Source organism: Pongo pygmaeus, chromosome 16 (genome assembly GCF_028885625.2).
Source record: "Pongo pygmaeus isolate AG05252 chromosome 16, NHGRI_mPonPyg2-v2.0_pri, whole genome shotgun sequence".
NCBI classification, from domain to species: Eukaryota; Metazoa; Chordata; class Mammalia; order Primates; family Hominidae; genus Pongo; species Pongo pygmaeus.
Genome location: NC_072389.2, coordinates 91,131,860 through 91,155,433, shown reverse-complemented (window position 1 = coordinate 91,155,433; position 23,574 = coordinate 91,131,860). Strand labels below are relative to the sequence as shown.

At 39.5% G+C, this 23,574-nt stretch overlaps 1 protein-coding gene across 32 annotated transcripts in view; it reads right to left on the bottom strand.

The window, feature by feature from the left end:
• Positions 1-23,574, bottom strand: part of AKAP13 (A-kinase anchoring protein 13) — a 355,124-nt gene that overhangs the window by 218,283 nt on the left and 113,267 nt on the right. For 29 of the 32 annotated variants that reach the window (XM_063652839.1, XM_063652864.1, XM_063652866.1 and 26 more), the window contains one exon: positions 4,450-4,597. In XM_063652839.1, coding sequence (XP_063508909.1) covers positions 4,450-4,597 — 148 coding nt within the window. Of the gene's footprint in view, positions 1-3,914; positions 4,007-4,449; positions 4,598-23,574 lie in introns of those variants that run through there. The other 3 variants (XM_063652868.1, XM_063652869.1, XM_063652867.1) reach the window with 2 other exon arrangements.

Genomic DNA, 23,574 nt, shown 5'->3' with positions numbered 1-23,574 from the left:
GTTTGTAGTTCTTCAAACAAGAACCCTTGCTGTGAATTCTAAAAATAAATAACAGACATGCTGAAAAAGATTTCATTTTATGAAAGATTCTGCACCAAAGCCTTTTACAAAAATAGTATACAAAACCCACTAAACATCCTGTTCCATCTTCCACTCTGAAATCACCGCTTGGTCTAAATTCACAGTTTCTTTAATAAAAATGAACACAATAAAACAGTACTCTATGCCCCCATTCCACCCCAACAATTATCTTCAAAGGATGTCCAGATTTTGTACACTATTTGCCAATCCTACATAGGTCTTAAAAAAACAAATCTCAGCTTTAGAGGAACATCACTGGTTAATTAAAACGTCATTTAGGGTTGTATTTGTTTACTATGAAGGGACAATAATGGAATATTTTACTTTCATTTATTACTAAGGCAAGACCTTTCATTATTAGAAGTATATTTCCATCTCAAGCTATGTTTCAAGGCAAATTATATTCTTGAACTAGCCACTTTCATAGGTGTTTTAAATGTAATATTTTATTATAAAGCTTTGGTTAGCCTCCAGTGTTAATCAGCACAAAGATGGATTTATTTTCAAAAGACAGGACATTCTTTTCAGCCTTCAGAATGTTTTCATCAAAAATTACTATGTATCATAAAAATAACATGCTGACTGTAAACATTTAAACAATTAAGGCTGGGCGCGGTGGCTCACAACTGTAATCCCAGCACTTTGGGAGGCCAAGGCGGGCAGATCACGAGGTCAGGAGATCGAGACCATCCTGGCTAACACGGTGAAACCCTGTCTCTACTAAAAATACAAAAAAATTAGCGGGGTGTGGTGGCGGGCGCCAGTAGTCCCAGCTACTCGGAGGCCGAGGCAGGAGAATGGCGTGAACCCAGGAGGCGGAGCTTGCAGTGAGCTGAGATCGCGCCACTGCACTCCAGCCTGGACAACAGAGCGAGACTCCATCTCAAAAAAAAAAAAAAAAAAAAATTTAAAGATAGATAAAGTAGAAAGTCAAAGTCTCCACCTACCTGCCCTCTAAGATGTTACTACTTACGCTTAAAATACTTTATTTTTAAAAAGGAGGGGAAATCACATCATAACTACTTTAAAAGGCCTTTACAACTTCTTTGTAATTACACACAGACACACAAACACACACACACACACACAGAGAGAGGGGAATGGGGAAAGAGGGGGCAGGAGGGAGGGACAGACAGACACACACACACTTCATTGTAGGACTTATCACAAAACACGCAAAAAAAAGAGAGAAAACTGAGATGGGTGGGAGATGAGCCTGCAATTTCAATATCCGAAGTCAAAACAATTTATTAGGAGATAATTTAGAATGTCTACGTGTCAACTCTATTTAGGGAAATATTGATTTGATAAAAGGTTACAGACTAACATCAAAAAGTGCTGCCTTTTGAAGGTTAATCAATCCTTTGGTTTTAGGAAAAACTAAAATGTTACAAAACACACACAGTGAAACATACAGAGAACTCAAAGAAAAAGCAGAGCCAGCAATCTGGATGAAACATGAAAAATAAAAAAATAATAATAAAAGCAAGAAGAGGCTGGGCACGGTGGCTCACGTCTGTAATCCCAGCACTTTGGGAGGCCAAGGTGGGCAGATGACGAGGTCAGGAGTTCAAGACCAGCCTGGCCAACATAGTGAAACCCCCATCTCTACTAAAAATACAAAATTTAGCCAGGTGTGGTGGTATGCCTGTAATCCCAGCTGCTCAGGAGGCTGAGGCAGGAGAATTGCTTGAACCCAGGAGACGGAGGTTGCAGTGAGCCAAGATCATGCCATTGCATTCCAGCCTGGGCAACAGAGCAAGACTCCTTCTTGGGGTGGGGGGTGGGGGGCAAGAACAAGGCACAAAGCTCTTTTTCTTCTCTTAGGGAAAATGACTAGAAATTGAAGAGCTAGTCCCACACATAAGCACAAAGAGTGCAGAGATATCCCTGTAGGCAGTAGCTGCTGCAACAAACAGACCATGCACATTTATCCAGGAACTGGGATACACAGTGCACTGCATGGACTTTCCATGAAGATCGGACTTTCCATGCAGATTCTTGACTAATCTAGCACTGCCCTCAGCAAACAGGAAATCTGAGGCTATCAATGCAGCTAACTGATATACAAAAATCATCGGACTCCTTCTCCAAGCTAAAAATGCAACTCAAGAAGCCAGAGACTCCTTTTGAATTTATTAAAAAACAAAAAAAGGGGGGTGGGGAGGGGGTTACCTGTGTGAGTGTAGGTGTATTCACATACATACACATCTTTCTAGAAGAGCAGCTTCTGGGAAGCCAGATGTGTGAAATGTTGTTCTATCAAGTGACAGTTTCCTAGAACAGCCTTCTTAGCATATACCAGTGAAGAAACCAAATAAAGATCCTTGTCCTCATAAAGCTGACACTTTAGTTGGGGCAGATAGAAAATAAATAAGATAAATAAGTAAAATATATGTGAGACATTGAAAAGTGCAACGAAGAAATATAAAGCAGGAAAGGGGGGAATGTGGAGAGGAGGCAGCTGTGTATTTTTATGAGCTGGACCGAAAGGCCTCACGGAGGAGGTGATACTGAGTAAGGGCCTGAAGAAGGGAAGGCACAAGTCTAAGTCCACAAAGGCAGATTTAAAGAAGTTTAGGTCCAGGCTAAAGAATTTACCCCATGATATAAACAAGAAATGCAAAACAAGTTAACCCCCAAAATGCCTCTATCTCTACCCCTCCACAATAAATTACCAAACTAAGCCAGTAGTGAAAAAGACAAGTAACCAGAAAAATCTCATATGTGATAAGTAGAGCAATAGGGTCCGGTCAGGAATCTCCTTTGCTTAGTTAATAGAGTTTCTACTACACCAACTAAGGATCTCACTGGTACCCTTGCACACATATCAAAGGTTCACATGTTGAAGTGTTGCCTTACTCTACATTTGGCCTTCCAGAGATTTAAAAAAAAAAAAAAAAAAAAAAGGGTCTTTCGAGGACTCTAATCTTTCTGTTACCTCTGCTGATGAGGCACCTCCTATCAGCTGCCTGACTAAATTCAGGTGGGAAGCAGAATGTTCAGGCCAATGGAGGGGGGGGGGGGGGGGGGAAGGGGGGAGTTATCTGACCTCATAAGCCTGATAGAAAATACTGGAATGTGGCTAAGAGGAGAGATGATTAGTAGAAAACAAAAGAAAAGCCAGGTACTAGGTAGGACTCTAGGGCCAAAGCAAAGGGGTCAGGAATGATTTCTGAGGATTCGGACCAAATTAGAGGAAAGGAGCAGAGTCTAATATCCATTCTGCTTGGCTTAGGTAGGCAGGACAAGGGTACTTACATAGACATATATAAAGTGGTACTAGAATCAAAGTCAAGGGAAGAAATATGAACTAGAGCTCAGAAAGGGAGGCTGAGGACAATGTACAAAGATCTGGTACAAACTTAGAGCTCCAGGCTGTCATACAAGTTCAGTGACTCTGGGAAAGTAATTGCCTGCTGCCCATCCTAATTTAAGGACCTTACCAGTAAAGGCGTAAGGGCTTCCAGGTACATCCCTCTCCACCAATAGAACAGACTTTGTTGGGATTTGTGACTGAGGATCACAGTTGGGATACAGGCCATGCTTGTTATATTTGCCTTTTCCCTTATATCTGCTTGCAGTCTCCTTGTACCTACTTATATGCCCTTTCTAGATATATATGCACACACAGGTATATAAACACAGAGCCCTTGAACTTTAACCCTAAAGCGTTCCTATTATAGGAAGTATTATGTTTATAAAAATTACCTCAATTCCTTTCCTAATGAGAACTGAGTCACGGACTGATCAATTATACCTAGGTTAAGAAGCTGTTTCTCCCCATTACCAACACATAATAAATGTTCAGCAATGGTGATACTGGATGGTACCTGCTAGAGAGCAGACCTCAAGTTCCAGAGAAGCCTTTCTGACATGATACACATCACAGGAAACAAGAGGACTGGAGCTGTGGGTTACAAGGAAGGATATCTAATACTCTTCAGGAAAGAAATCAGTATCTATGCTGACTGCCTTCTTTTATTTCCTGTCCATAAAAATTTGGAAATAATATACCTAGAGACTCTCTAGAATCTTTAAATCCTTGAATTTTCAACATCATTTTTGCCAAGTAGGAAGACAAATACAGCTTTCAACTGTCATAATCCCAGTTCTTAAATAAGTTATAATTTACAGAATTTGGTAGGTGGCTGACGTAACAGTAATATACATAAAATGGCACAGCAATAAAAAACTGGCAATCTGCTCCAATAACAGCAGGACCAGATATTCAAAATGCTTTATAAACTAATAAATTTTTTTACACTGTCTACACTTCACTCTTCCTGTCACTCTATACTAACAAACATAGAATAAAAGGGTTTAAGAACTAGGAAAAGCTAGTAAGGATCCCATTCAAATACTTACCAGGAGCAATGGTCTCCAATGTATCAGAACTGACCTTCCGAGTACTTGTACAGTGATGGAGGGTGGAACCCAAAAATACCAAGTAAAACACTACATCATCTTCAACTTTGTCCTCTTCAGCAAGCAGCACTGTAACAACACAATCACCCTAGGAAAGGAAACAATATAGCAAGTTTACATTAGTAAGGTTCCTCTTTGCAGCCTATCTTTATCAAACATCATATTTAAGGGAAAATCAAATGTATCATCTAAACCATGCCCCCATTCTGGTAGGCTGAAACAAGTATAAAGATTGAGCACTTATGCACCAGGCAATCATCTAGGCATTCACAATACAGAATGAACCTGAAAATAAGATTGCTCTCTCTTCTTTAAACTTACATTTTAGTGGAGGTGATTAGACAAATAAGTTAACCAACAAGATGAAGGAAAACTTTACTTGATGAATGGGTTAAAAAAGGGAGGGGCAGGGGGAGACATAGAAGAAAATCCAAAAATAAGGCAGAGAGGATGGAGGGGGTATAATAAATGATCACATCCTTATACTCAGAATGCTCCTTAACTCCTGTGTTCCAGTTGACAATAATTCTCTAAATTCTATATCCCATAAATCATTACCAAGTCCATACATTCTCCAGCAATAGGCTTGTCTGGAAAGGGCAGAGTGCAAAGAAGACGAGCTTGGGCTCCAGCCTAAGTGCATAGCAGTCTACAACATCCAGGTTTGTGTTAAGTATACGCTATGATGTTTGCACAACGAACAAAATCACCTAATACCCCATTTCTCAGAACGTATCCCCATAGTTTAAACAACACATGACTGTTATAGGAAAGCTCCTGGAACATGTTCAACCCTTGGTCTATAATATGTTTAACCTATTTCAATAGGAGGCTGCTTTTCTAATAATTTGTATTTCCTGACCATCTGGCATTCCTACTCTTCTTTATCCACCCCTACACTAATCCCATAAAATCAGACAAAAATCTTGAGCCAATAACTTTGTCTATGACTTTGCAACTATTAGAAGGTAAGACATCTTTGTCTTTCAGTTGTTTTTTTTTTTGAGATGGAGTTTCCCTCTTGTTGCCCAGGCTGGAGTGTAGTGGCGTGATCTCGGCTCACTGCAACCTCCAACTCCTAGGTTCAAGCGATCCTCGTATCTCAGCCTCCTGAGTAGCTGGGATTACAGCCACCCACCACCACGCCCAGCTAAATATTTTTGTATTTTTAGCAGAGACAAGGTTTCACCATGTTGACCAGGTTGGTCTCGAATTCTGACCTCAGAGGATCCGCCCGTCTCAGCCTCCCAAAGTGCTAGGATTACAGGAGTGAGCCACCGACCTGGCCGCAAATACTCTTTAGTAGTTTTTATATATTGATTTTTTTTTTTAAATCAAGGCCAGTGGCTAAATATATTCTATGAAATACGGTCCTAATCATTAGCATTTTCCCAATTACGAACTATATAATTCCTGTTGTAACCATAACAAAAGATTACAAAGCATCAAGGTTTAAAGCACTGAGATTTAATACTATATGAATCTTAATAATGCACTATAGAAAAATCAATCTAGAGAAGGCTGGACCATTTTAGCATCATAATTAGGGGAGTACATTCTCATTACGTACAGAATATTTTTCCTTTCGATTTTAGCAACAATTAAAGCCAACAACAGAAACATACCACCCCCTGTGGTCACAATTTACTAAGCCCAGCAGCATAACTGAGCAGAAGGTAGTTTTTTACTAAACACTAAAAAGCAAAAATCATCAAGTCAAACCTAGGAACCAGGTCTATTAACAAAAAATGCTCCAGTGGGTCCATGACTACTACTATGACTACCACAGTAGAGCATTCAACAGTATCCTAATCCAAGGAATATCACAACTGGTAAAACAGAATTATCACTGACTTCAGTTACTACTCAGAATTAGACTTTTGTCTTGTTTATAAGACTTTTGTCTTGTTTATAAGACTCTCTCTTGGAAACATTTTTGAAAAGCTTAGCCTGGTAAAATGTGTAATCTTCTTTGGCATGATGCAATCAGTTAAAAAGATGTTTGCAGCATGTATGAGAAGAGTCAATTTCTCAAGGTACTGAAATATCCTCATAGCCTGAAAAAGTACAAATGAAAAGTTCCATCTTTTGCAGCATAGGTTGACAAACTATGACTAGACTGACAAACTATGACCTGCAAGTATCAGCCATAGATTTTCAAAGGTGGGCCCAGTCAGCGGCAAAGAAATCACAGTAGTATACTGGAACTGGCTTGTGTAGGCTCATGAGGGCTCATTGTTAAATTTTCAGGAATTCTGCAAGACAGCTGTTAAACACAGCCATTATTAAAAATTACATGATATAGGCTTATAACTAAGTAAACTGCATTAAAAACAAGTGTCATAAATACTCAAAAGTTATCACTTTTTAATTATTTACCACAACATACTATTCTCTGTGCTCTAGAGGTTTGTATCTATTGTATCCAGACAGCAGAAATTCCACATAATGATGTCCTGCTGCATATCTTCACGACCCACATCTCTTGTCAAATCTGTATTCGTAATGTGGTGTGGACACCTGAAATCAACCATTATGGGAGTATTTACACCACCGAAATTGGCAAATGATATAAATCAGGGCTTTCTTTTTTTCTTTTTAACCAGCACACCAATGAGAACAGGTCAGCAGAAGGGAAGGAGATGGGAAAAGGGGAGAATTTCCACAAGGAGGACAAAGGAAGGCCGTGGCAGGCCCATTTAAGAGACATCACCACTTATGGAAAGAATGGAGGTCTTGCTATAAGACAAAACCCTAGTCAAGTACAAACCATCACAGGTTATAGGTAACAGTGTCATCATAGTTCTCACAGCAGTTCAGTATTATCACCACCTTAAGTTAACTTGTTAGTTTATAACTAGTTAGTGTATCACCGTGATTAAGAAGATGATCTCTGACACCAACCTGCCTGTGTCTTTATCACAGTATAGTATATCACTTTATATCTGTTTAACTTGGGGCATGTTGTTTAACTTCCTTATGCCATAATGGAGGACAAGAATCATCAACCTTATCTCATAATGTCGTTTTGAAGAATTAAGTGACTGATGAAAGGAAAGTACCTATATCAAGTGTCTGGCACATAATATTCAATAAATGACTACTATTATAATGTGCCAGGATGTACACCCCATTAGAGCATGTTTTATTCACTGAGAAACCTGCTTTGTCTAGACGAATAAGCTGCATTTGAAAAGACAGAAAGGGAGACACCAAAACTTTAATGGCAGTTATTCCTAGATGGAATTTTAATACACCATGTGCTTTTCTGAGTTTTCCGATTTTTAACATCTTTGTTGTTAAAAATTGGACAACAGAAAAGATGTTTAAAATGTTAAGGAAGTTGTTAAAAACACAACAAAGATGTTAGAGAAATGCTCACTTATCGCTCATAAATAACAAAGGGGAAAGCAGAACTTTGGCAGATAACACCTGAATCAAGTGATTTAAAAAAAAAGTAAAAATAACCATAGAGAAATAAGCTAACATGACATTTCACATAGCACACACTAAGGACACAGCATCACTTATAGTGTTCTAACAAAATGCATAACTTCAATCTAGTCATGAGAAAACATCAGACAAACTTAAATTGAAGTGGCATCTATGTAAAACAATGGCCCGTAACTCCTCAGAAAATGTCACTAACAAAAGACAAAGATTGAGGTCCTGTTCCAGACTAAAGAAGACTAAAAAGATTTGCCAACTAAACACAACACATGATTTTGGAGTGAATCCTTAATAAAAACAAGCTGCTGTTAAGGATATTATCGGGACAACTAGCAAAATCTGAATGAGGTTTACAGATTAACATGGAACCAATGTTAAAATTCCCAGTTTGGGTATTGTGCTGTGGTTATGAAAGAACACCTCTGTTCTCAGAAACTACACAACAAAGCGTTTGGGGTAAAGGGACGTGATACCTACAATTTACTCTCCAATGGTTTAGGAAAGAAATGATAAGAGACAGAATGATTAAGCAAATATGGCAAAATGTTAACAGTTGGAAAATAGGGGCTTAAGGTTTATAAGATGTAATATCTGTTCTATTCTTACAGCTTTTCTATAAACTTGAAATTATTTCAGAATAAAGTTTCCAAGAAATATCTGCTCAAATAATTTATAATCAAATATTTGAAGTTAAAAGGTATAAAATTTAGATTTCTGAGTTTATTGTTTATATCTTGCAGTCACATATTTTATGTAAAGACATTCTTGTAGGCTCCGAGAATTGTGAAATTGTAACAAAAACTACCTTTCAATCCAGAATCTTAAAAGTTTCACAGGCCTTCCCAAATTTATTTCCCAGTCTGACAAAATGACAGGATTTATACCCACTGCAAATTTGGGAAAAGTGAAACAAAGGAGTTAAGTAAACTAAATAAAACTGAGTGTTATTACAGGGTATTACCTTTCCATGAGGTAGCAATTATTACAGTACCAAAAAAAAAAAAAAACCCTCAAAATCTCATTAACCAACACTGCTTGTATTCACATAACTATCTTCATTCTCTCCTTTAAACACACAACTGACAGGCAATTGATAACACTTTGCCCAGTTACTCTGCTAAAACAACCAAACACTGACAGGTAGCTACAACTTTTCCATAGGCTAAAAGGCACAGTCATGGCATTTTAACTTGGCAACTCATGGCAGCCAGTGTTCAATTTCATTAAAGGCTTACACAACAGAGGAACACTCAGTAGCAATGAACATTATCTACTGTACAGGTATTGGTCGCTAATACCGTTCTCCAATAAAAAGAACTGAGTCCCTTCAGAGACTTGGCTGATTCCAGGCCTGGGTCAGAGTATCTATAAGATGAGACTGTAACATCTTGTTTTGACAGAAAACAATGAAGTGCTCCAAAAAAAGGATTGGGCCATGTCTTAAGGACACAGAAGCCAGACTCAAGTGGCTTCCTCTGTACAAACCTGGGACAATTTAAAGACTAAACAATCAAGAACAGCAATAAATTATAAACAATTTTTTTAACAAATAGGAAGTCATGAGTCCATATTAATAACAGTAGATAAATTATACAGCAGAGAAGGGAGTTCCTATGAGTATCGCAGAATGACGGGCTGACTGCTAAAAGAGGGGAGATTGCTGGAATAGTAAAATTATCACTGCGCTAACATATGGTAAAGATTCACTCTGGGAAAAAGTTATCAATGAATGCTCAATCCAGAGGGAGATTGTGATGAGGAACAGCATACATATTACACAGTCTTTAAGTGTCTCCCCACAGACTGCTTATTAGTTATGAGAGAAAAAAAAAAGGAGTATTCATTCAGCGAAATCTGCCAATGCACTGAACAGGTTAATCAAAATAAAGATCTCAATAAAGACAGATGACAGATGTGTCTCCAGAGTCACACGCTGAGAAAGACACAAGGTTACCTATGCAGTGCTCTGACCAAGCATGCAAGCCCTCAACCTAATCACAAGGAAACGTCGGACAGTGAGAAACAGTCTATTAAGAAAGAGGAGAGGGCACTGTATTCTTCAAAACCAGAAAAGACAGAAGATAAAGAAAGGGTGTGGACGTGTTCCACATTAAAGAAGGCTAAGAGACATGACAACTAAAGAGCAGTATCTATCCTGCTGTGATTACAAAGGAGAATATCCCTATTTTAGGAAATACATACTGAAGCATTTTAGAAATAAACAGCCAGGATACATGTAACTTACTGACAGGTAATTAAGGAAAAAAATTGTTGGCCTACAGGTAAATCGCTAGAGTGAAAATGATAAAGCAAATGGCGTAAGATGTTAACAACAGGTGTTGTCCTGAGTAAAGAATATATGAGTATTCCCTGTACTACTTTTGGAAAACTTTTTATAAAATTATTTTTTAATATTTTTAATATTTTGGAATTATTTCCACATTAAAAGTTTTAAAAACATAAAAATAAAAAATTGTAAAACCTCCAAGGCTTCCCACAAAAAACTGTAAAAAGGCTTTAAAATAAATTAAGGGCTGGGGTTGTGGGAAGCCCTATCAATACAAATGTGGAGAAAGCTCTACCATTAACAGCAAATGTAAAAGTTCCTTCAGCCTCACACTGAGAGCATGGAGCCTGTCCATGCTCACACAAGCGCCTCTTACCCGAGGACCTAGGACAAATAAATAATACAACACCACAGACATTTTTATGACTAAACTAAAATTACAAAAATAGTCAACACTGGGCCGGGAACGGTGGCTCACGCCTGTAATCCCAGCACTTTGGGAGGCTGAGGCAGGAGGATCTACTAAAAATACAAAAAAATTAGCCAGGCATGGTGGCAGGTGCCTGTAGTCCCAGCTACTCGGGAGGCTGAGGCAGGAGAATGGCGTGAACCCAGGAGGCAGAGCTTGCAGTGAGCCGAGATCACACCACTGCACTCCAGCCTGGGCTACAGAGCGAGACTCCATCTCAAAAACATACATACGTACATAAAAATAGTCAACACTGTAGGAGCATGGTAAAGATGAGAAAGGAAGATGAGTCAGCACATACTACTGCATTTTCTGAATGTCTACTGCAGGTGAGGGGCTGACCGAGGTGCTTTGCAAATACTGCAAGGTATCTTTATCTCCATTTTAGAGATGAGAAAGCTGTAGCCGAGAGTATTTTTTAAATCTTGCCTTTAAAAAGCCAGAAGGAGTCAAGCGGGGATTCAAATCCAAGTAGGATTCCTAAGTCTGTATTCTTTCCTCTATATCCTGACCCTGAAGTTAAGAGGAGGAGACAGAGTCAGGTGTGGGCAAAAAGAGATACGTGTAAAGAGATCATTGTTGATAGAAGGAGCATGTTACACAGCAAACAAGTCGCAGGCATCGAAAGACTACAGGGTATAGGAGAAAGAGGGTGCTGAGAACAAGAAAGATGGAAGAGTCTGGAGGTGGGGAAGGGAAGAGAAGCAGGAGGTCTGCTTACACTCACGGTAAACCCAAACCCAGACACAATGGCTGCTTGGGCCCAAACATGTGTGACAAAGTCAAAGAGATGTGCAATTGTGTGCACTGCGCTGTACATGTTTCTCTTCACCACCTGAGGCTTATGGAAAGCAAGAACTGTCTTTTGAAACTTCACACAAGGCCTATCTAGCATCAGGAAGTTGTTCCATAACTGAGTAAATAAAGACGGCAGAGATGAGCTTATGCTGCATATTAATGGGAAGCCAAAAGATTCATACCTGAACCTGTGTAGGCGAGGAAGAAAAAAAAAAAGACACATTCTTATGTGGTATATACTGAAAGAAAAATGGGGGGTGAGGGGGTGTTAAAGGCAGCAAGTATTCCAGAAAGATTTCTCTCACAGTCACGTCCTAAGAAGGAAAAAGAATAGAGACAAAGAAACCGTTTGGAGAAAATAATACAAAAACACAATGTAAGAAAGTTAAAAGTGCTTAACTGCCATGGTAGCAAGATCTACCAATCTAAAAAAATAATAAATGTGAGAAAAAAATTCTGTTAAAAATAATATGGGCCAGGCGCAGTGGCTCCTGCCTGTACTCCTGGCTCCTGCCTGTACTCCCAGCCCCTGGGGAGGCCAAGGTGGGAGGATCTCTTGAGCCAGGAGATGCAGACTGAGTGAGCTATGATCACATCACTGCACTCCAGCCTGGGACAGGGCAAGACCTTGTCTCTCAAATTAACAGTAATAATAATTTGATGAAATATGACAACTGACTGGATGGGACTGGAAGATAGTAAGCCTGAAGCAGAATTCAGAGAAAAAGGGGTATCTCTAAGGAAAACTAGTGGATTATGGGAATAATTTGTGATAAGATGATGAGGCTTTGAATCTTAAGTTTCATGTATCAGCAGGGTAGACAGGATAGATATTTGTACTTATTCTATATCCAACAGGTAGGTAACAGGGCAAGCTGTCAAAAAAAGGGCTAGCCTGGCCAGTCAGATCTGAGAGTCAACCTGCACTAAGTTAAGAACTAAAACCTTGACTGTAGATGAGTTTGTGGTAATAGAGAGCCAATGACTAGAGGTTGGTGTTCCAGCAAGGGAGGGCAGTAAGAAGAAATGGATCCAGAGAAACAGGCCAAACAAGGAAGGGCCAGTGGGAGAAGAGGAGAAATCAGAGAATAGAGGATCAACAAAGCCAAAAGAGGCAAGGATATAAAAGACTTGCAGCATTAAAAGGCATGACTTTTTAAAAAGAAATCCTCAGAACAAACAATGGAAGACAGATGTCTGAAGAAGAGCAACAAACTCAGAAATTTTTTTTTTCTCTAGCCTTAAATGGGTTTTTTTCATAACATATCTTTCATCTATCTATTCCTGTGCCTTGAACCCAGAAATGGCCCTATGGACCCAAGAGGAACCCAAACTCAAGTGCCACCTAAAAACATGGGACTTGCCATATCTCTCTCTATTAATGGCAGTCACAAGTGAGCACTCTGCAGCCAAAACTTAAAATACTTGTTTCCCATTTCAAATGTTTCAGAAAGCTCATTTGCTAAACCAAAATAATGATCCCTCCCCAGATTCATGATATACTCAATTCCACATCATTTAAAATATTTCAGAGTTCTCTTTATTTTAACCACCTATTGTTAATAACACCCTTGGTAACTATGAAAGCCTTTCAGGATGATACAATGTTGACAAGATATAACTGTTCATCTGTGATAATCAGGTGGAAAGCTAGCCTGCGTTAATTAAAGGATTTTCAAATGACTTACTGCTAGCAAATATAGATATAGAACTGCCATCCATTACTGGGATCATTTTTTAAAATACAAACATTATATGAAATAATGTTGATAGGTAAATGAGTCTTAAAATATCAGAAAATATTTTGATCTTTTAAACATTTCCTTTTATTATTACTTCAATAATTGTATACTAGCAATAAAATGTATTACTAATATAATTATACATTTATTACTAATATAATAAATGCTATATTAGTACATATACTGACTTCTCTAGGTACAGGGAGATGAATGCCCAAACTCTACCTTGAAGAATATGACCAAAAAGACTTCTGTGGAGAAATGTCTAAGCCCAGTGCTGCTCAAAGCTCAAGACACATCACCTTGAGCAGGCGCATATTCTCTGAAAGCTTATGCCATTACAGTGAAGCTGGGCCAGAGACTGCATCTCATTCATCTTTGTACACAGCCTCTTCAGGGAAAAAGACACATAAGGCAACAATTGCAGCTGTATAAAAAGCATAGTAGGAGAAGCAAGGACCAGTGACTGCAGGGATTAGAGGAGGCCCTTGACTGCCTGAGCAAAAAGCAGGGCAGGGAGGCCTCCCACAGTCTTCTCAAACACAGGTCACCTGGAAGGAGCCTGAGGAATACCGATTCTCTCTCACCTGATTTCAAATTCTGTTTGAAAGAAATGATATTTGCAACCAGTGGACAGGGGTGACGTGGGGGGAGGTGACAGAGGCCACAAACTAAATCCAAAACCATACAGCTGTCAGACCTGAGAGTTTCTAAATACTGGATGTAATGACGCTTATAAAATGTCATATAACACTAGCAAACCCCAAAGAAACACAAACCTTGTATTTCTAACTTTGTGAATACCCTGAAGTGCTATCCCTTGGTCTTCCTTACATCGGAATTCATTCAAAAGGAGAATATCACAAAATTTAATTATAGGATAAATGAGTTATATTTGTGCTGCCTAACTTAGTGGAGTGCTCCAGAAAATGAAAGACAAATTCATAAGGCACGGTCACAGCAAAGCAGTACCCCAAGGCTCCTTAGGATGAGAACGTAAATATATGATGTTATTGCCAACAAGCTAGAAAACAGAAATCCTACCAGAAGAAAAAAATCTAAAATCCTAAATCACTGAACAGAGCTATCCTGTTCTGTTGGTCCTTTAGTATTACCTCAAAGTAGCATGAATGGTTCTGAGTAGCTTCGTTTCTCTGGGAAATCAATACCATTACAAAGTAAGCATATGCACAAAGATCTTTAATATTATTTAGCACTCTCTATTTCTTAAATGCAACATGCTACTCGGTAGCCACCACACATGGTAGTGAAGTATAAAAATGGAGGCTGGGAAACAGAATCAGAATCAGTCACTTAATAGCTACAGACCCCTGATAAGAACCATTTGAAACTCATTTTGTCAGCAAAATGAATTCATTCATTAAAAAATTTACTGTAATACGTGTCAGACACTGTTAAGAACTAGGCCTCAAACATAAAAGACAAGGCCCTTTGCCCTCAAGGAGCTTATATTTTAGCAGGAAAGACAAATTATAGAAAGTAACATTAGAGGGAAAGTTCTATTAGAAAGAGTAAGACAGCATAAAGGGGATAAAGTTTGTCTGAAATAGGGATGAGGGGATACTTTTCCTGACAGGGTGGGCTGGAAAAGCTCCTCCAAGGAAGCCAAATTTGAGCTGAAACCTGAATGAAGCAAGTTAAGGGAAGATAAAGAAAGCAGTCAAGGCAAAGGGAATATATCGAGTGCAAGGGAAGTACAAACTCAGCATGTTCAAAAAATAGCAAAGGTCAGTCTGGAGGAGCAAATGAATAAACACTGGATGGAAGGAGAGGTTGGAATATGGATTTTTTTTTCTTTTTCTTTTTTAGTGTGATGCTAAACTATTGGAGGGTTTTGAAAAGAAGAGTGACATGATTCATGTTTCAAAGGATTACTGTGGTTCCTCTGTGGAGAACAGGACAGAGCAAGGAAACTACAGGAAGACCACTTAGGAAGCTATCAAGAGTAGTCCAGATGAAACATGATAGAGGACTCAACTAAAGAGCCAGCAGTAGCACCACCCCTGTCAGAGGGCTGGAATTCCCCACTTCAACCCCTTACCTTTAAAAAAAATCTACACACGGCCAGGCACGATGGCGCACGTCTGTAATCCCAGCACTTTGGGAGGCCGAGGCAGGTGGACTGCTTGAACCCAGGAGTTCAAGACCCGCCTGGGCAACACAGCAAAACCCCATATCTACAAAAAATACAAAAATTAGCCAGACACGGTAATGCATGCCTGTATCCCAGCTACTCAGGAGGCTGGGGTAGAAGGACTGCTGGAGCCCAGGAAGTCGAGGCCGCAATGAGCCAAGACTGAGCCACTGCTCTCCAGCCTGGGTGACAGAGTGAGACCCTATCTCAAAAAAAAAAAAAAATTACACAAAGTGCCTGAGGAAAAGAGAGGCTCCATCAATACTACTCAGGGCTCATTCCTGCTTGAAATGCTTTGAGAATATCTTGCTGAAACCCATCTGTAAAGATATGACATCAAATGGACAAAGCAAAATGCCACAGAGAAAAGGAGCAGGGACCTACACCCTCAAGGAGAGTTTAGGAATATATCCTTGCCAGGATCCATGGCCCCCATTCCTGCCACGCCCTCATGAGCAAGTCTCAGAAGAAGCACACTGAAAACTTTTCCGACAGCAGGTGCCCACCTGTGCCCAGGGAGCACCACCAGTCTGATGTGTGGGAGTGGAGGAGGGTGATCAGGTGCTACTGCCATCATATCCTACTCCCACTTGCCGCTGCTTTGGGATGTCAGTTCTAAAGGAAGCAAGCTGATTACACCAGTCCCCAGAAGCTCACATTCTTGGCCACACGACCACCACCTGTCATCAGGTGTTGGTGATATCCAAATTGGTTGACTAAAAGAATGTCATGCCCTCTGTCTTGGGGCAAAGAGAAACTTAGAAGTTAGGTGACTTGTTCTGTCTTTGCTGTGGTTTCTAGACACAAGGAAAAGGCAGTCAGCTTCGTGCCATACAACACCAAATGTTTCCTTCTTAATCCCCATTTCATCTAATATCAGGATTGGCAAACTTTATCTGTAAAGACTCAGATGGTAAATATTTTCGGCTTTGTGGGAAATATGGTTACTACTGCAACTACTCATTTCTTTTTTATGTATTTTTTTTTTTTTTTTTTTTTTTTTTTTGTAGCACAAAAGGAGCCATAGACAATACATAAAGAAATGGGAGTGACTATGTTGCAACAAAACTTTATTTACAAAAACAGGCAGCAGGCCAGATTCGGTTCACAGGCTGTAGCTTGCCAACCACTAGTCTAATACAGCCTTTTAATACAGTTTTCCAGAAGTTCACACACCCCCTAAGACATCAACATAAAACAGATAAAGACCCCCTGATTTAGTAGAAGAAACTCATGCCAACATACAGTTACAGTGATATAACAGGTGCTATAAATAGAAACATTTCAAAAGTGCTATGGCCTAACAGAAGATAAAGAAAGAGAAGGAAGAAAATTTGCCAGAGGAGACTACAAAGGCTACCCAGAGAAAGTAAAATTTATGAATTTCAAAAGCCGTGTAGGAGCTGACTAGGAAGACGAGATAAAGTCACTCCAAGGAGGGGAGAGGATGTACGAAGGCACAGAACTGAACAAACACGGTATATTCAAGGACTAACGGACCATGGCTTCAGCATAGGGAACATGGGCATAAAGGAGTGCCAAGGATCAGCCTTTATACTCTAGACCAAGGGGGCCCATGAAAGGATTAATAACATCATCTGTCCCATGTGCTTTCTGTACATGGTTGGTGAAGGTCAGGTAAGACGATCATAAACAACTGTTTTATATAACACTAATAACCATTGGTCTTCATATGCCCCCTTAGCAGTGAGGTCATCCCTGACTATCCTAAATGAAGTATGAGCTCTCCTACTCTAACTCTCCTTATCTATCTTGCCCTGCTTTATTTTTTCCATAGCATCATTTACTGACACATATTTATTCATGCATGTCTATTTAATACAATACAGTATATATTATACCTATATGTATATATAAAATTCTAAGAGCATGTATTTATATATTTATCTGAGTTCCCCTTTCCTCCCAACTGTTACGTAAGCTTCCTGAGAGGTGGGACCATATTTGTTTTATTTAATGCTATATCACTGCCTAAAGGTATGCCTCGTTGTTTTAGGTGCTCAATAAATGGCGAAATGAATGCACGAATTCCTTTCTGGACTCTCTTTCTGTAAACAATCTTTCTTTTTTTGTTGTTTTTGAGATGCAGTCCCACTCTGTTGCCCAGGCTAGAGTGCAGTGGCGCAATCTCAGCTCACTGCAACCTCCACCTCATGGGTTCAAGCGATTCTCCTGCCTCAGTCCTCCCAGTGGCTGGGATTACAGGTGCCCGGCTAATTTTTCTGTATTATTAGAGACAGAGTTTCACCATGTTGGCCAAGCTGGTCTTGAACTCCTGACCTCAAGTGATCCGCCCACCTCCTCGGTCTCCCAAAGTGATGGGATTATAGGCGTGAGCCACCACGCCCAGCCTGACAATCTTTCTACAATTCATCTTAAATACTTAAGATGACTGGATGAGAAATTAATTAAAAGATCTAGAGTCTAATGGTCTGGGTATGCCAAATTTTTAGCTCAGTTGCCCTTAAGAAGTCACTTAAAATATAACTAAAATTCAAAAAGACTAATGACAAGAAGAGCACCTAATAGCTTCACCCCTATTTATTTAACCTAGAGGCTTTTCCTATATCTGTCTCAGCAGGAAAATACTAAGATAGTATCCACATCCCACAAAATAAAACACATTCTTGAAACTAGCCAACAAAGCCATTTTTATAAATCTTTCTTTAAAAGATACCTCAAAGTATCTCATGCAACATGAATAGAAATCCACCAAGAAACTTATCGACTTTTACATAAAGTCATTCCAGATAAAGACTTAGGTTGACTTCACTGTTAGAAAATATTAAAGGATTTTATCTGGCATTTAAGGTTACTTTTTATTTAAACTAGGCTAACCTTTTGCCAAATAAAGATACTGGCCAATGAAATCCCTATAACCTGTCTTCCTTTTTAATCAGGTTGTGTGTATACTCCTGCCAAAAGCATACCCCTTTCTCAATGCCAATACAAAACTATTATTTTAAATGCTACTACCAGTCATAGCCCAAATTCATACTGTCTTCCAGCTTCGTAATTTTGCAACACTAAGATACAGGATAATTCTTAAAGATGTCCAGGCACCACCTATTTGGTCCACTAAAACAAAGCCAGCAGATGGCGCTCAATAAATCTACTTAAGTTCTGTGTCTGTGGAGTAGTTTTACAGATTGTTCTAACAGGGATTTCAGACAGAAAAGAAATTAAACTACTCAAGTTTGGATATAATTTAATGTATGGTCCCTTTAATGAGAAATAGTCCTTAAAAGGAAGAGAGTGTTGAAAAATTGTAAGAGTGTAAGTTCTTCTTGTTTCAATGTACAATTCTCCCTCTCAAGTCTATTTTTCTCAAGCAAAGCTAAATTGTTCAGATGGTGCTGGCTTTCCTACTGGCTTTAAAACACATGTGCGCACGCACACACAGAGAGTGAGAGCAAAAGAGAGAGAGAGAGAGAGATGGGGGAGAGGGGGAGAGAGCGCGAGGGAGAGCGACAGAGCAAGAGAGAGTGAGAGAGAGTGACAGTGATAGAGAGCGAGAGAGAGCGAGAGAGAGCGAGAGAGAGCGAGAGAGCGAGAGAGAGTGAGCGAGAGCGTCTCTACCTCTGAAAAATGTTTCACAACTCTCTGGAATTGGCAGAATTATTAATTAGGTCAATACTTAAAGAGACATTCTCTCTGTTGCTAACAAGACCAGGTATTTGGCTAAAATGCAGACACATAAGGATTTTTATTGATTTTTTTTTTTTTTTTTTGAGATAGGGTGTTGCACCCTGTCACCCAGGCTGGAGTAAAGTGGTGCGACCATGGCTCACTGCAGCTTCTACCTTCCAGGCTCAAGCAACCCTCCAGTCTCAGCCTCCCAAATAGCTGGGACTACAAATGCACGCCACCATGCCTGGCTAATGTTTTCTTTTTTTTTTTTTTTTTTTTTTCTGTAGAGACGGGTTCTCACCATATTGCGTAGGCTGGTCCCGAACTCCTGGGCTCAAGCTATCCTCCCACTTCAGCCTCCCAAAGTGCTGCGATTACAAGCATGAGCCACTGCGCCCAGCCTTTATTAATTCTCCATAAAAATTTAATGAAAGAGTTGGAAGTGACTGGATAAAATCAATCTCTCTGGCTCCCCATTCCTCACTCCTTCCCCTCTCCTCTCTCCTCTCCCAGAGAGCAGATGGTTGAAGATTATACTTGGCTACTTTGTTGCTGATTGAAAAGGTGACATTCTGTCATTAAAATCTGAAGATTTGACTTCTGTTCTCACCTATATCTTAGTTATTCGCCTAGCTTTCTTGGTTATTTATTATCCTCAGTTCTCTTGTTTTTTCTCCAAAGTCATCAAATTAAGTTGGGACTCCAGGCTTCTAAGCTGGCCTCCACACACTAGGAAGCACAGAGTCACCAAAATACAATCTGATCAAGCTACTCTCCTGATAAAGCCCTATGCCTGAGCACGTCCCTTCAACACACAGCACACAAAGCCCCCGACAACCTAGCCTTCGCTGACCCCTCTAGCATCATCTCCCTCCTCAAACACTTTGCTACAAGCATACCAAGCCACTGAGAATTCATGAACACACGTTCAAGGCTCACTCTTCCTACCTGTCTCACTATCTGGCCATGCTGCTCCCTTTATCTGTCACACTGATGATTAGAGCGAGAGAGTAAAGCATGAAAGACAATGCCTTTCTTTTCTAAGTAGAAACCTGGGCCCCTTCCTCAGATGAAAGGCCTCCTTACCTGATCTAATACATACTATGCCTCACCCCACTGCAGGCAGATCAAGGTTCTCTCTGATTCCATGAGTCCATCAGGTTCGCACAATGGGCATCTCTGCACCAGCAATGCCTAAGTCAGGGAGTCCAGCAGGTCAAATTGAATCACCTCTGGTCACACATCATTCCTAATCCAGGGTACAACATGCTGAGACCATGGAAAAGAGACATCCAAAGTTGGGAAGTGGGACACTGTCAACTACAAGATTAAGAAGGGAAGGTACCAATACAGAATGGACAGCATTGCTTTGGGGGCTGTAGTACCAGAGGAAGACCACAGGCTTTGAAATCACATGACTAAGAATACCAGCTTCCCTTGTTACCAGGTGTGTGTTTAAAACTGCTGATTCTTTTAGGAGCTACCTCAAATTCCCTGTAAGAACTCCTAGATTGTAAACTCTAGGAGGATGGAAATTATTATAATCCCATATCCGAAATGCATGAAATAATGGCTCTTGTATCAAATGCTTACTATGTGCCAGGACTGTCTTAAACGTCTTACACAAATTAAGGTTGCCATTTAATCCTCTTACCACGATATAAAGTAAGTACTGAAGTATTTTAACAAGGTATACCAAGTACGTAGCATACACTAGGTACAAAGAAAATGTTCCCATCCATTCCCAAGTAAATAGAAACATCCCACATTTCATAATCTCCATGTCTCTACCTCTCTTAATCTCTTCTAGTAAAACACACTATTTCTCAAACAGAGCCAAATAAAGTATGGTAATAAAATTGATTACTTTTTGGTTTTACTTAATAATAGGTGAAGAATTTTAACTAAATGGCAAATAAGTCTTACGAAAGAAACTGTCTGAAAAGGTGTCATATGGAAATTTAGGAGAAGAAAATCCATCCAATTAATTTTAACGGTAAACCAGCTTTTTCATAAAGCTGGTTAAGCTTTCTAATTTCTAACAGATAATTACATGAGTATCAAACAACCCACAGTACTTAACCACTAAAGTAATCAGAAGAAAATCCTATCATTTCAGATATTATCACTTTTCTTATCTAGTGTTACCAGTAAAACCATTTCACAAAAACACATATTTTAAGTTTTCCTTTTTAAGTGTCGACATTTTTTAAAGAAATAAGCCAACTTCATGAAAATCTTTCTAAGGGATACTACACATTTCCAGGCCTAAGAAGGCCTACTGATAAAGGTGGGCAGGAATATTAACTGAGCAACTGATATGTATTAAGATTTTTACATGTAGGAATGACATACTTAACTGCTGAAGATTAAATTACATATGTCAAATGCTTCTCAAAGTAACTGATGTTAAGTATTCAATAATTGCCAAATATTGCTGTCACTTTCTAAATCACATGTAGTGCTCAAAAAAAATCCTGTAATATACATACTACCCTATATTACAGAACTTTTAAGATGTAAGGCTCCCACAGTAGTGCAGGAATTTAAAGCTGTGTCTACTTGACTCCTAACCCCATACACTTTCTCTACATGGGTTCTCAAAATGTTGGATCACCTGGGAACTTATCAGAAATGCAATTTTTCACCCCATCCCAAACCTAGTAAATCAGAAATTCTGGGGTGTGGCCCAGCAATCTGGGTTTTAATAAGCCCTCCTGGTGACCCAAATGCGTGCTCAAGTTTGAGAACCAGTGACCCCACAGCACCATGCTCCACTGTACCAGTTACCACAAAGGTCTAGTGTCTGTCCCTAAATGGTTCCCCTTCTTCCCAACAAATTCCACTTTTCAGTGTTTCCTTCTGACTTTAATAATCTCAAAAACATCCTTATTTCACAAATCCTAGGCAATAGCCCACTTCTTCCCTGCACCATGCAGGGTTAAAAGCTGACACCGAGGAGCAATATACTGACATCATTAAAAGCCTAGGTTTCTGAAGAAAGGTCTGGTTTGAATTCTAACTCTGTCCTTACTAGCTGCATGACCTCAGCAAGTGACAAAAGTTCTCTGACACTTTTGTCTGCTTTAAAATGTAGAAAAAAATAGTTATCTCATGAAATCATTAAGATGATTAAATGAGAAAAATGAATGTAGGACATATAGCATAGTGGATAAGTACTAGCAAGTATGGAATAAACGGAGGCTTAAGATCAGCGTTTGAACACAATACACATTTCCGCCAACCTCTACTGCATACAAATGCACACATATACAGTATGGCAAATGAAAAATCAACATCCCATACTCACCAGAAAAACTGAAATCTCGGTATACCATTTTTAAAAACACCTATCTCTGTCTCACAGTCAAGGAGAAGAATTACTTTGTATTCTGAGACTTAGCAAGATGTGGGCAACACATAATCATGAGTATATGGTGGCAAGAATATAATAAATTTCACAGGGATCTGGAAAATGAGGATTTGTGGAGGAACAATACTGGCTGTAAGAAATACCCACAGTTGCAGCTTCTTAATATTATGCTGCCTGGGATCCCTAAACCATACAAGACAGGACAAACTACACAATAATACACTTCACTCAAAGTAGAATTTAGGAACACAAGAGGTGACTGAGAAGAAAATGGTGTTCATGAGTGATGGTAGGTGAAGATCACCCCTGGCCTTCTTTAACTAATTCCGGAAGATGACAGGAATGGTAGGAAATGCTCCCACAATCAGATTGGTGGGTCCCATGAACCAAAAAAGGAATGTACCATCGCCTGAGCAGTAAGATAAAACTCACATTTCCTTCTGTGGACAAAACAAAGAGAGACAGCTGAGAATTCCACCCCAGCCGCCAGATGCTCTGTATATCACATGGGGTCAACAGTTAATCCAGACACAAAGCTTTGTGAAGGGCTCCAAAGACACAAGAGCCAATAGCTCTTTCCTGGTTTAAAAAGGGTAACAAACAAACACATTTCTGGGAGTACAGGTGACATTCTCTATACTTAAATACCCTAAGTTACAGCCCCCACATAAAAGGATCCAAAAGGAAATAAGCAGAATCTCTGGGGGGGAAATGTGTCTGAATGAGGGAAAAAGTACTAAAGATGTGCATCAGCAACCCATCAAACAATCAATAAATTCGTGTATCTTCCAGAAAAATGTAATTTCTACCTCCGTGCTGATGATATAAATAAATGTTCCCAATGTTCTACTTGAAGGGAGCTATTTATAGATTTCTGAATTATAGATTCAGTGGGCTGACTTCACGAATCTAGCTGATAGTCTCATCTCAGGTGACACAATTTCCAAAGAGAGCAATGAAAATCTTATAAGCAACATACCAGAACTTTAAAATGTAAATCTTCCTGTCTCAAACCTAATTCATAGGTTTGTCGGACCAATAAAATCATATTCGTAGAGTAAGAAGCAAACACAGAGAGTTCCAAGTAAATACCCACACACCACACGGAAGTACCAGGCTACCGTGGTTGAAATCCAGTTT